Genomic DNA, 14,228 nt, shown 5'->3' with positions numbered 1-14,228 from the left:
GGGGGGGGGGGGGGGGTGGGCGGGAGGGGGTAGGTATAATCAGTCTGTGTCTCCATCTGGTGGCAGCAGCTCATAGCACAGCAAAAGACCAGGGCTGATAACTCATTCATTCCCAACAGATGACAGGTCAACTTAGAAGCTTACTGCTTGAAAGAACATAATCCGATGATGCCACACTATCCTTAATAGATACACATTTCAAAAGTGTGCATTCAGATTTCAAAATATGCAAATCTTAGAGAGTTCTGAAGAAAAAACTGTTCAGCAGCCTACCTGTGTAAAATATTTCCCATCCTGTTTCAATACTTTCATTGAGAGGTCAAGAATCAGTCTGAGAAACTCCCATGTGGAATCTGAATGTTTAAAAAAACAAGTTTCATAAATATGGGTTTGTATGTATCAACAACATCTGAAGTAAAATATTCAAATACTCAATACCAAAAGAAGAAGAAAAAGAGCCACGGGTGTAAGACGCACTATTCAGAGTTTGTTCATGAACAATAATGTAACTGATTTTGGATGCCAAAATCAATGTGCATCCACTTAGCACTGCTCTCATGATACCAATAGATTCGACACAAAGGCAGTGGCTGAAACCTGAAAGAAAGCTGCTTTAAGTAAGGGGAAAGCAGCAACATCTTGAGAGAGATTCAAAGAGTCTGCAAACTCAGCAGGAACTTGAGTTTATAGAAAAAACATGAACTAGCTGTGATTTGGAGCATAAGGTTTGAGAAAAGGAATTATCTCTGCTGTTGCTTAGGTAAGTGACCAGTTCCTCCCAATACAGGCCGGAAATCACATAAGTAAATATATTATCAAATGATTTACTGTCTCAATGATGTAATGAGTCATTTTACTTCATTTTTCTTTCAAATGACTGAGTTAGTTCACTCATTTAGTGGCAGAACAGGAACTGAAGCCAAATCCAGTCATCTTTCCACCATGGATGTTAATTTAACTGCCTTTTTATAAATGTGAGAGAACGAGACAATCTTGAAGATCCTTTCACTCTCACATGGTGCCAAGAAAAACATTTCCATGACAGATATCTTGGTTTTAAAAAAATATAAATCTACCTTCTTCTGGAGATGTGGAGATTGGAACAGCTGTCAAATCATTAATCACATAATCAAATTCTCTCCCTTCTTTGGCGTACCTCTTCAGTACCGGAATACAGTCTTCTATTAGAACCTTCCAAAAAGAACCGGAATAGATGAGTGAATCAACATGTGGATGTCGTTAAAACAAAGAACAATAGTAAAGGAAGGAGAAAAAAATGCCAAGTGGGGGTTTATACCCACAGCATCTGCTACAGGAACCAAAAAACTTTCATCTATGTCTGTTAATAGCAAAAATTAAGTGCTTACCATATATGCTTTATATGCCTTCTCATTTCAATGAAGCAACAACCCTAGAGGTACTATTATCATCCCCATTTTACCAATGCAGAAACAAACTTGAGGTGTTATCCAGCTCAGCCATGGGCTCCCAATAAGCAACAGATCCACGAAGTATACCTGGAAGCCAACTTCATACTTTCATCTCTAATCTGGTACTGCCTCTCCTACCGCTATGTGTATCATCTTCTTTTAATTTTTCTTTTTTTTTTAATTAATAAACTATTTTTTAAAACTTTCTGTAGGGACAAGATCTCACTATGTTGCCCACGCTGGCCTTGAACTCCTGGGATCAAGCAATCTGCCTGTCTCAGCCTCTCATAGTGCTGGGATTACAGGCATGAGCCACCATACCCAGCCTGATTTTTCTTTTACACTAAGCACTGAAATGACTTCATGGTTTATGGATTTATTTTTATCTTACTCAAACTATTAACATGTTGTTTCTCAATTTTCTCTAACGCTTGGGCTACTGTTAATAAAGCTATATATAACAGCTTCTACCATCAGAGTCAATAAAGACTCCAGCTGGAATTCCTACACAGATCATACACAGTTAATACAGGAAGGAAGTTTGAGGTCTGCCGTATCTTTGAAGTACTGAGGCTGTATGCTGGGGACACATCTGTATATAAGCAACACTCTGAACTAAACGGGAGTTTCTGTTATCTTTTAGTTTTCTAAGTCCAAAAAAACCACATTCAAGTAAAAGAAAAATCACATACAATAGTCAGAAATCAATAGTTTAAGAGTTTGCCAGGCCAGGTGCAGCAGTCCAACACCTGTAATCCCAGTAGTTTGGGAAGTTGAGGTGCGTGGAATACTTGAGCCCAGGAGTTCAAGACCAGCTTGAGCAACATGGTGAAAGCCCATCTCTAGAAAAAATACAAAAATCAGCTGGGCCTAGTGGTATGTGCCTGTAGTCCCAGCTACTGAGGAAGCTGAGGTGCAAGGATTGCTTGAGCCTGGGGGTTTGAGGCTGCAGTGAGCCATGATTGTCATACCACTGTGCTCCAGCCTGAGTGACAGAGCGAGACCTTGTCTCAAAAAAAAAAGTTCACCACAATTCCCTAAGATAACCTATCCCATGTTATTCCTCATGCTTCTTCTTATAGTCTCAAAGTTATAATATTAAAAAACTGGGATTTTTTTGCCCTATTTTAAAACTTGCCTCACTTAATGCATTATACACATCCAACTATGGAAAGATACAGGAGGTACTAACACCACAGCTGCCTTCAATCCACATATTAATCCTGTTTGATAATCTCATTATTTCCATATGTTCACACAGATTCTTACAAATACTTACACACAAACACAAACGTTATGTTCTCTTTTGTAAAATTTGGATCACACACATCATTCACAACTTGAACATTTTCACCCAACATCTCTCCAGGTAATGATAACACATATTTAAAAAAATATAGCATTCCACTAAAAACGTTATTTCTGTCATCATTGCCAAGCCTTGGCCACTACAAGCACAGCTATAATAAACCTTGTAGTGACACCTTTATAACTGTGGGCTGGGTGCTCAAACACAGGGTAGAAGCCACGTGTTTTGGTTTTGACAGCAATTCACACTCCAACCAGCAATGCACATGGGCACCTGTCTCCTCCTCACGTCCTCCCCAGCATGGGATATCACCCCTCTAGTAAATTTTGCCAAGTCTGTTGCTGACGTTTTCACAAGAACTTCCTAGGACACTGACATGGGTGACCATCTTGTGGTACTTTTTAGAGATTCTTTGACTTCCGTCTTCTGAGAAGTACCAGTTCATATCCTTTATACCTTTAATTTAGCTAACTTCATTTCTAAGCTGCAGGGACTCTTTGCATTATTCAGAGGATCAACTCCCAGTCATGTTTGTTACCAGTCTTTCTTCCAGTCTGACAGTGGCTTGGTAATGATGAAATAAAACCATAAACAGTTTGAGTGTCCTATCTTTAAGAGATTTCCCAACTCCAAGGTTAAGTACTCTAAATTGTCTTAAATGCATTAGTTTTTACACTCAGAGCCTAAGTCATCAAAATTCCTACTTCTATGGTTAGCTAACTTGGTTCTCATGCAGGTGGATAACTCATTATATCAGCATCGCACATTAACTCAACTAAACCTTTTCCCAAGTCAACGGAAATGCATCTTAGACCATATTAGCAGTGTGTAGGAATACATACTCAGACATGTTCAAGTTCCTGTGACATTCCCAGCTCCTTGGGTATTCCTTTCATACTTCCTATTTGATTACTGTTCCTTACAGTATATTAACAACGAATAGGATGTATTTTGCTTCACACTATGACTCTTTTTTTAAGTTTTCTTGGCTATTCTTAGATTTTCTTTTTTTTTTTTGGAGATGGAGTCTCACTCTGCCGTGCAGTGGCACAATCTCGGCTAACTGAAACCTCCGCCTCCCAGGTTCAAGTGATTCTCCTGCCTCAGCCTCCTGAGTAGTTGGGACTACAGACTTGCACCACCACGCCCAGCTAATTTTTGAATTTTTAGTAAAGACAAGGTTTCACCATGTTGGCCAGGCTGGTCTCAAATTCCTGACCTTGTGATCTGCCCACCTCAGCCTCCCAAAATGCTGATTACAGGGGTGAGCCACTGCACCCGGCCTATTCTTAGATATTTTTACAAATAAACTTTAAAATCAGTTGGTCTAATTTTAAACCCCTCCCCACTCCTTGGGAGTCTTGCTCTGTCACCCAGGCTGGAATGCAGTGGTGCAATCTCAGCTAACTATAACCTCCGCCTCCCAGGTTCAAGCAATTCTCCTGCCTCAGCCTCCAGAGTAGCTAGGACTACAGGCACCTACCACCACGTCTAATTTTTGTATTTTTAGTAGAGACAGTATTTCACCATGTTGACCAGGCTGGTCTCTAACTACTGACTTCCAATGATCTGCCCATCGTGGCCTTCCAAAGTGCTGGGATTACAGGTTTGAGCCACCACACCCAGCCTGTTCTGTTCTTTCAATACAAGAAATATAGCATGCCTCTCCACATATTCAGACTTTGACATCTTTCAATAAGATCTTAACATAATTCATACCAGTCTCACAATACCATTCTTGTTAAACATATTCCTAGGAATTTAACACTTGATTACTTTGAAAGTAAATGGGTGGGAAAGAAATCCTATTTAAACGGTTTAGCATTTAGTATAGAGAAAAATATCTAGGCTGGCTTTATCCACTTTACCAAATTCTCATTAATTCAAATGATTTTCTATATATGTTTCCTGGATTTTCTAGTATTCATATCATCTGTAAATAGATTATTTATAGTGTTTTCATCTTTCTACTTTACTATCTCAGCTGCCTCAAAAAACAATGTTGAAAAAGATAATAGGCATCCTCATTTTGTTCCTATTTTCAGTGGAAATGGCTTTTGCTATCTATTATATTTTCTATTTTTCTATTTACCATAACCTAAGTTTCTATTATGTTCAGGTAGTTTCACAGCTATTACAATTTTATTTTATTCAAGTTTTTTTTTAGACTTTTATTTTAGATTCAGGGAGTACATGTACAGATTTGTTACATGGAAATATATATATATGTATATGTGTGTGTTTGTGTGTGTGTGTATATAGATATATACACACATATATATTTATTTATTTTGAGACAAGAGTCTCACTCTGTCACCCAGGCAGGAGTGCAATGGCTGGATCCCTGCTCACCTGCAACCTCCACCTCCTGAGTTCAAGCGATTCTCCTGCCTTAGCCTCCCGTGTAGCTGGGATTACTGGCATATGCCACCACGCCTGGCTAATTTTACATGGGTATACTGCAAGAGTTTGTATCAAAAATGACTGCTAAATATTCTCAAATTCTTTGTCATCTGTTATTTTCCTCCTTTAAATTATTCATGTAGTGAATTAACTTGACAGATTTCTTAAAATTCAAATCTTTACACTTCTAAGTAAATCCTACTTGAGCATAATATAGAATTCTTTAAGTTGCCAGATTTCGCTTATTATTTTACTTGGAAATTTTGTACATATGTAAAAGCAATCTTTAGTTTTATGTACTACTTGATTTTCCTATTAAGGTTTTTTGTTTTTTTTTTTCTTTTTTTTTTTCCTGTGACAGTCTCACTCTGTGGCCCGGGCTGGAGTGCAGTGGCATGATCTCAGCTCACTGTAACCTCCGCCTCCCGGGTTCTAGCAATTCTCCTGCCTCAGCCTCCAGAGTAGACAGGATTACAGATGCCCACCATCACACCCAGCTAATTTTTCTATTTTAAGTAAAGACAGGGTTTCACCACATTGGCCAGTCTGGTCTCAAACTCCTGACCTCAAGTGATCCACCCGCCTTGGCATCCCAAATTGCTGGGATTACAGGCTGAGACACCACACCTGACCTTACTTTTAAGGTATTCTATCATTATAAAAGTAACAGGGGGCTTTAGAACATTTTTTTAAAATATTAAACAGTAACTGTGTTTTTCAAATAAACAGCTGCAAAGACTTGGTATCTTTTTAAAGGTAGCATTTCTCTTTTTCTTACAGAGCAGAATTTTTTTATTGTTAAGTCGGCTGACAGGACACTCCCCCAACCCATTTAAGCCCCATATCTTTTTTTGTTCCTTTTGAGACAGAGTTTTGCTCTTGTTGGCCAGGCTGGAGTGCAATGGCCAAGTAGCTGGGATTACAGTCATGCACCACCACACCCAGCTAATTTTGCATTTTTAGTAGAGATGGGTTTCTCCATGTTGCTCAGGCTGGTCTTAAACTCCTGACCTCAATTGATCCGCCCACTGTGGCCTCCCAAAGTGCTGGGATTACAGGCGTGAGCTACCACGCCCAGCCCGGGCCCCATTTCCTCAAGGAGTTGAATTATTCAGACACAGGGCCAACCAGTAGGCACCAAGCGAGTGGACAGGGAACTCAGTGGTACTTGCACGTCAGAGCATTAGCCACAGCTTCCGGCAGGAAGCCTGCATTGTGGGGTGTCCTTGCTGATGTGGGTTGTCAAAGTACTCAGTATTGTGCTGTTTAGGAGCAGGAAATTCTCAGGAGCCACATGTCGTTTGTCACAGTGCAGCTCACTCAGCTTAGGAAAAGTCATCCATGTGCATGACAAGTGTTTCTGAAGGGGATCGGCGCCTCCTTGCCATAAGCCTTGACCTTGGGGTTGCCCATTACTGCAGAGTCAGAAGACAGACTACTGAAATTGCCAAGGAACCTCTAGGTCCATGGGTAGACAACCTGGACCCTGCTCCTCAAATGGTGCTGGGAAAACTGGATATCCCTACGCAGAAGTAACTAGATCCCCATCTGTCATCACATATAAGGATTAAAAACTTAAATGGAAGATCCAAAACTACTAAAAGGAAATGAAATGCTTCAGGATGTTGAGCTCCACAAAGATTTTATGGGTCAGACTTTGAAAGCATAGGCAAAAAAAAAAAAAAAAACCAAAAAAGACAAAACGGGACTACATTAAATTGAAGGGCTTCTGCACAGCAAAGGAAAAAAATCAGAGGAGACAATCTACAGATGGGGAAAGATAGTTTACCCTTGAACAACATGGGTTTAAACTGAGAGGGCCCATTAATGTGCGGATTTTTTTTTGTTTTTACCAAAAGGATGGAAAATACATTATTCTCGGAATGTGAAACCCATATACAGAGAAACTTTTCACATAGGTGGGTTCCAAGGGCCAACTGTGGGACTTGAGTATGCACAAACTTATACATTTTCCCATGTACATGAAGGGACGATGATTTGTAAACTATTCGTCTGACAAGAGACTAGTATTCAGAATATACAAAGAACTTACAGCAAAAGGAAAAAAAAAAAAAATCAGCCGGGCGCGATGGCTCATGCCTGTAATGCCAGCACTTTGGGAGGCTGTGGTGGGCGGATCACCTGAGGTCAGGAGTTCGAGACCAACCTGGCCAAGGTGGTGAAACCCCATCTCTACTAAAAATATAAAAATTAGCTGGGCATGGTGGCAGGTGCCTGTAATCCCAGCTACTTAGGAGGCTGAGGCAGGACAATTGCTTGAACCCGGGAGGCAGAGGTTGCAGTGAGCCAAGATCACACCATTGCACTCCAGCCTGGGAACAAGAGTGAAACTCTGTCTCAAAAAAAAAAAAAAAAAAAAAAGACACCATCCTATGAAAATGTAGGCAAAGGAGCCAAGTATGGTGATGCATGCCTGTTGTCCCAGCTGCTCAAGAGGCTGAGGTGGGAGGACTGCTTGAGCCCAGGAATTCGAGGATAGCCTGGACAACATGGTGAGACCACCTCCCCATCTCTAAATAATTTAAGTAGGAGACTTCATTTTTTAAAAAGGGGCAGAGGGGAGCAAAAAAATAGAATAAACATTTCTCCAAAGACATACATATTGCCAATAGGCATGTGAAAAAAATGTTCAACATTACTAATCACCAGGGAAATGCAACTCAAAACCACCATGAGACATCATCTCACCCCAGTAAGAATGGCTATTACTAAAAAGACAAAAAAATAACAAAGCTTGGCCGGGCGCGGTGGCTCAAGCCAGTAATCCCAGCACTTTGGGAGGCCAAGGCGGGTGGATCAGGAGGTCAAGAGATCGAGACCATCCTGGTCAACACGGTGAAACCCCGTCTCTACTAAAAATACAAAAAATTAGCTGGGCATGGTGGTGCGTGCCTGTAATCCCAGCTACTCAGGACGCTGAGGCAGGAGAATTGCCTGAACCCAGGAGGCGGAGGTTGCGGTGCGCCGAGATTGCGCCATTACACTCCAGCCTGGGTAACATGAGTGAAACTCCGTCTCAAAAAAAAAAAAAACAAAAAACAAAGCTTTACATGGATGCAGAGAAAAGGTAACTCTTAGACACTGTTGGTGGGAATGTAAGTCAATACGGCCATCATGGAAAACAGTATGGAAGTTTCTCGAAAAACTAAAAATAGAACTACCATAGGATCAAGCAATCCCACTACTAGGTATTTATTCAAAGGAAAGGAAATTAGTATATCAAAGATATACCTGCACCCACGTGCTTATTGCACTATTCATAAGATATAATTTACAGTAGCATTTAATGGCCAAGGGGCTTCCCAACCAGGAAGGGAAGGTGGCAGCTGACTGATCTCTCTTCTCACCCAACCCCATAGGCAAAAGAACCCTACCCGCCTATCTTTTTTGTTTTGAGACAGAGTTTCGCTTTGGTCACCCAGGCTGGAACGCAGTGGCACAATCTCAGCTCACTGCAGCCTCCACCTCCTGGGTTCAAACAATTCTCCTGTCACAGCCTTCCGAGTAGCTGGGATTACAGGTGCCCACCACTGTGCCCCGCTAACTTTTGTATTTTTTAGTAGAGACAGGGTTTCACCATGTTGGCCAGGCTGGTCCAGAACTTCTGGCATCAGGTAATCCACCCGCTTCTGCCTCCCAAAGTGCTGGGATTTACAGGCATGAGCCACCGTGCCTGACTTTTTCCACGCACCTATCTTTAAGATAACTCTTAGCCTCAGGAATATTCTAGGTTCCTCTTGGTGATTGTACTGTTCCAGAGAGAAGGTAGATGAGGAAAGAGGATGCACAGGTACCAACTTTCCCCAAGTTCTGCTTTAAATAAGAACACTACTTTTCCCTTGCCTCAAGGGTCCAAATGACCTGGACACCATATGCCTTTGGTGCTCTGTTTTTGGGTCAGCTCTCAGGCCAAGAGCTTCTTTTCAGAGGCCATTAGCAAATCTTCCCACTTATATTTGGCCTCTAGTTACAAAAGTCAACAACTCTACTGTATTGCTGTTTAGGGTTTGCAGTGCTGCTGTTTTTTTTTTTTTTTTTTTTTTTTTACTTAAATTTATGTAAAGTATATAAGAAAATTTAAAAAAAGATATATATGGAGATAGGAGTCTAACATTCCTCTAAGTTATCCTATAACCTTGAATAAATTCCTTTTACACTCCCTAAGCTCTTCATCCATGTAATAGAAATATTGCCCACTGGGTATAGGCGTGAGGATTAAACACTGCAGGCAGAGGGTCTGGCCCATTATTGGTAAACAATAACTTTGAGCCCATTGTGAAATAATTCTGCCATAGCTCAGAAGAACCTAATTCTCCCTCCTCTTTTAAGCTTTCAAATAGTATAAGCTTAATTATATCTTCCTGTTTTGTCCACAATACAATCACAATTGCATTTGATGTGGATATACTTCCTTTCTCAACTTAAAAAGTAACATCTGTGTGCCATGCAAATAAATTTAGGTAAGATGGGGGGTGGGGTGTAATTTACATATTAAAGAACTTGTCTAAATTGCTTATAAGTCTGGAGACATACATTTAAGATCCCTTTGGCCAGGAGCAGTAGCTCACGCCTATAATCCCAGTAATTTGGGAGGCTAAAGTGGGTAGACTGCTTGAGCTCAGGCATTTGAGACCAGCCTGTGCAACATGGCAAAACCCCACCTCTACCAAAAACACAAAAAAATTAGCCAGGTGTGGTGGCATGTGTCTGTGGTCCCAGCTACTTAGGAGGCCGAGTTGGGAGGATCACTTGAACTGGGAGGCAGAGGTTGCAGTGAGCTGAGATCACGTCAAAAAAGAAAAAAGAAATCCTGTTAAAATATGTTATTTGCTTGGATATCTTGCCCTAACTAGTACTGTATTTATGGCCAGTGAACATATGCATCCTCAAAATGCAGCACAAAAGGTATCCTATAAACCATGAGTCACCTTTTAAATACAGTAGAATTTAGAACAAAAAAGAAGCAACTGTTCCTACCTCAAACATTTTAATCATCTAGATCTACCAATTAGACACTTGAATTCCCTCTGAAAGACCCAGGCTCAAAGAGATCATTCAGAATAGAGAGATAAAAAGGTACATGACATCTGTTTTTTCTTTTTTTCCCTTTCTTGAGACAGGTCTCTCTGTCATACAGGCTGGAGTGCAGTGGCGCAATAATGATTCACTGCAGCCTCAACCTTCCTGGCTCAAGTGATCCTCCCCACTCAGCCTCAAGAGTAGCTGGGACTATAGGTACACACCACCACACAGCTAATTTTTTCTGTAGAGATGGGGTTTTGCCATGTTGCCCAAGCTGGTTTTGAACTCCTGGGCTCAAGTGATCTGCACACCTCAGCCTCCTAAAGTGCTGGGACTACAGGTGTGAACCACCACGCCTGGTCACATGACATCTTCTATAAGAATTCATTTTATTCAATTCGGAGAATCTGGAGTTGGTGCTTTCCCATCATGGGTACACATGCACCCTGAATCAAATATACGTGTAACTCGCACGAAGAGACAGGTGATGTATTTATCTTCTCAACCAATTATATTAAAAGCTGTTTTAAGAAGGCACAATTTTGACGTATTATAATTCTGATCAACTTAAATCAATTATATTATCAGTTGACTTAAAATTACATTATCCAGAAAACAAAATTACCTGATAGCAGTCTCCTTTAAGATTGTCTAAGACATCACCACACGTTTTTCGCATATATTTCTTACATCCATCGATCACCATTTGGTCAATGTCCGAAACAGGTTAAGGAGAATTTGGGTATGTCAAAGAATTCTGAAAGAGTAATATACTTTAAAGAAGGGGTTAAGACAAACAAAGGTTTTACAAACACTAATTCAGGTATTACAAATTTAACAAAACGATGAATAAGGCAGTGATTTTATTTTCACACCAAGGACACTCGAACTGAGTCTTCTTTTCTCCTTATGAGATGGCTTTATGGAAGCCATTTCGGAAACTGCTGAGCAGCAGACACAGTATCAAAGTCACTTGCTCTTTAATCCTCAACTAGGTAGATTATTTGTTTTTTTGAGATGGAGTCTCACTCTGTCGCCCAGGCTGGAGTGAAGTGGCACAATCTTGGCTCACTGCAACTTCCGCCACCTCAGATTCAAGCGATTCTCCTGTCTCAGCCTCCCGAGTAGTTGGGATTACGGGTGCCCGCCACCACACCTGGCTAATTTTCTATTTTTTAGTAGAGACGGGGTTTCTCCATGTTGGTCAGGTTGGTCTCGAACTCCTGACCTCAGGTGATCCACCCACCTCGGCCTCCCAAAGTACTAGGATTACAGGCGTGAGCCTGTTACTAAGTTGCCTGTTCAAGGCAATCTAGGTAATACATTTGCCTCTAGTACGTGGTAACATTAATTTGAGTTGAGACCCTAAAGGAAGGAAGGAAACAAAAGAAGCCCACTGAACTTGCTCTCTTATTTGACAAAGGATATCTCTACCATAGTGACCATCTTTGGTTTTAGTTTGACTATTTCACACAATATGCCCCCATCTCCGCCTCCCAGAATGAGTACATCTTTGCCAGTGTAATCTTCTTTGCCGCTGCCCATGATGGCCCGGGTATATGCCAAATCACTCTCTGCCAAATCTAGGGAAGAGAAACAGAAATCCAAATGCTGAGTCTACCTAAACACACAAACCACTTGGCCTTACCACACTAGAAAGTGCTGGCATCTAGCCCAAAATGTAAATTTTTCAATCTTTAAAAACTGTGAACAATATATAAGCTTTTTTTCCCATTGAGGACTTTTTCCATCAATGCTCATCATTTGACACCTAATACAAATGGACATTAGTCAGTGGAAAGAAAATCCAGCCTTGGAAATGTGCCAATATACTAAGTAATTAAAAGCAATTACATCTTTACAAATGTAATAATGATGTCTGTGAGCTGCTTCAAAATAATATGAGAGGGACAAAGTGGACTGGGGTTTACGTAAAAGAAGACTAGCTAGGAGCTGATAATTATTCACGCTCGATGGTGAGTACATGTGGGTTCATCGCACCACTTAGGTTTGAATTTCTCTGGGAAAAAAAAAGGTTTTTTGTTTTCTGGGTTTCTTTTGAGATGGAGTCTTGCTCTGTCGCCAGACTGAAGTACAGTGGCACGATCTCTGCTCACTGCAACCTCCGACTCCTGGGTTCAAGCAATTCCCCTGCCTCGGCCTCCTGAGTAGCTGGGACTACAGGTGCGCTCCACCACGCCCGGCTAATTTTTTATATTTTAGTAGAGACAGGGTTTCACCATGTTAGCCAGGATGGTCTCAATCTCCTGCTCGTGATCCGCCCGCCTCAGCTTCCCAAAGTGTTGGGATTACAGATGTGAACGACTGTGCCCAGCTGGTTTTTGTTTTTTAAATAACCAAATGTATTTTCTTTTGAAATACAATCCCAATAATCATCACTAAGGAAGCGATGTCAAGACAAAGTTTATCTGAAAGCCGAGACAATCCCCAGGTTAATATGACATCAATGTGCATCTCAAAAACCAGCAGTGTCAAAAACAAACTTGAACAAATCCACAACAGCAGTAACTGTCAGGAAAACACCATCATGCAACACATCACCACTCTGTCATGCAATCGGGGCAGGGATGGAATACTTACTAACATCCCCACTGAGGATGAGAATATTTCCAAACTGTTTTGAGTGTAGAATTTTTATATTTTGATAAGGCGAATCTTCGTCATACACCACTTCATCTATGTCATATTCAACCAGGCGCCCATCAGCGGTGGGCCAGTATCTGTCGATGGCTCCTCCTCGAACTATGGGTGGTAATCTAGAAAAAGAGAAAACCAGAAATGTACCTTACTAGAACACTGCCTTGCGAGTGGACCTGGGATGAAGAGTGTGCAAAAGAAAGCCACATGACTGCAGACTCTTGACAAGCACAAAATGAATCCAAGCTTGGACTTTTAATTTTATATAATCGTGGCCACCATCAAATGTTGACAACTATTGTACAGTTTATTTTTTTAAAAACCCTGTCATGCTTCAGATTTTCTCTAATAAAAAGCTGAAGGAGAAGATGGTCACTGCACACTTCAACTTCATACTTCAAATGCTCCAGCAGTATCTGTCTCTTACGACTATCTACATAACCACATTCACACAAGTTCACACAGGTATGATATGGTTATCTAGTACAGAGTCCATCTTCAAATGTCCCGTTATCCCAGTTATGTCCTTTATAGATCTTCTGCTCTCGAATAAAGGCTCATACACTGCGTTTCCCTTTTTTTTCCTTTTTTATCCTCATGTAACATAGAATTTTTTTTTTCTAGTATGTTTCATGACGCTGATATCTCAAAGTACAGACCAGGTATTCTGGAGAAAAATGACTTATGTGGGTTTACCTGATAATCTCTCACCCTTCATGGTTAGAGTCAGGTTGACATATTACACAGGCATCACATCAGGAACACAGATGTGTACTTGTCCTATTATTGGTGATGCTAAGTCTGTGATCACTTGGTTAAAGTGGTATTCACGGGATCTCTCCATCTGCAAAGGTATCTTTTCACCCTTTAAAATTACTAAGCAGACTGTGGGGTGGTCCTCTGAAACTGGGTAAAAGTCCTGACCCCCCAACAAACTTTTACCAGTGGCTTTAGCACCTAGAAAACTCTGGCCTGATCTAGTTACTACTGGAGTAACTGCAAAATGATGATTTTCTCATTCATTCTTTTGTAAACACCCAGTATTTTTGACAGGATGAATGTACTAGAAGATACCAGCAGAGGACACTAAATGACAGGAAAAAAAAAGACCTGGAAAAGGGGCTTGGCAAATCTAACCTAAACACAAAGAAAATGAGAACTCACTGCATACATAACATAACCACGTGAGTCATGTGCTCTCAAACACAGTAGTGTTCAACATTAAAACGGCATGAAGTACAGCTGTAGACACCTAGAATGGTGGGATATGCAGCCTGACTTACAATCTTATGAGTCTCTTTCCCTTCCCTGCTCACCAGCTTCCGAGAGTACAGTCTTAACCTGTTACAAGTTAACAAGGCTTTCTATGAGGAAATTCTAATATC

General features: G+C 40.9%; 1 protein-coding gene and 1 long non-coding RNA gene across 2 annotated transcripts in view; both read right to left on the bottom strand.

Annotated features, from left to right (window-relative positions):
- Positions 1 to 14,228, bottom strand: part of SMS (spermine synthase) — a 61,300-nt gene that overhangs the window by 9,577 nt on the left and 37,495 nt on the right. The window contains exons 5-9 of the mRNA XM_032286119.1: positions 12,787 to 12,962; positions 11,614 to 11,768; positions 10,811 to 10,900; positions 1,077 to 1,191; positions 274 to 353 (exon numbers count right to left, since the gene is read on the bottom strand). Coding sequence (XP_032142010.1) covers positions 274 to 353; positions 1,077 to 1,191; positions 10,811 to 10,900; positions 11,614 to 11,768; positions 12,787 to 12,962 — 616 coding nt within the window. The remainder of the gene's footprint in view (positions 1 to 273; positions 354 to 1,076; positions 1,192 to 10,810; positions 10,901 to 11,613; positions 11,769 to 12,786; positions 12,963 to 14,228) is intronic.
- Positions 4,226 to 8,655, bottom strand: LOC116556758. The gene is made up of 3 exons (XR_004271148.1): positions 8,644 to 8,655; positions 8,346 to 8,347; positions 4,226 to 4,366 (listed from the first exon to the last, which is right to left on the bottom strand). It is a non-coding gene; the product is annotated as an uncharacterized LOC116556758 (long non-coding RNA).

Source organism: Sapajus apella, unplaced genomic scaffold (genome assembly GCF_009761245.1).
Source record: "Sapajus apella isolate SASKATOON/1434 unplaced genomic scaffold, GSC_monkey_1.0 scaffold17, whole genome shotgun sequence".
NCBI lineage: Eukaryota > Metazoa > Chordata > Mammalia > Primates > Cebidae > Sapajus > Sapajus apella.
This window is presented reverse-complemented; position numbering and strand designations above follow the sequence as displayed.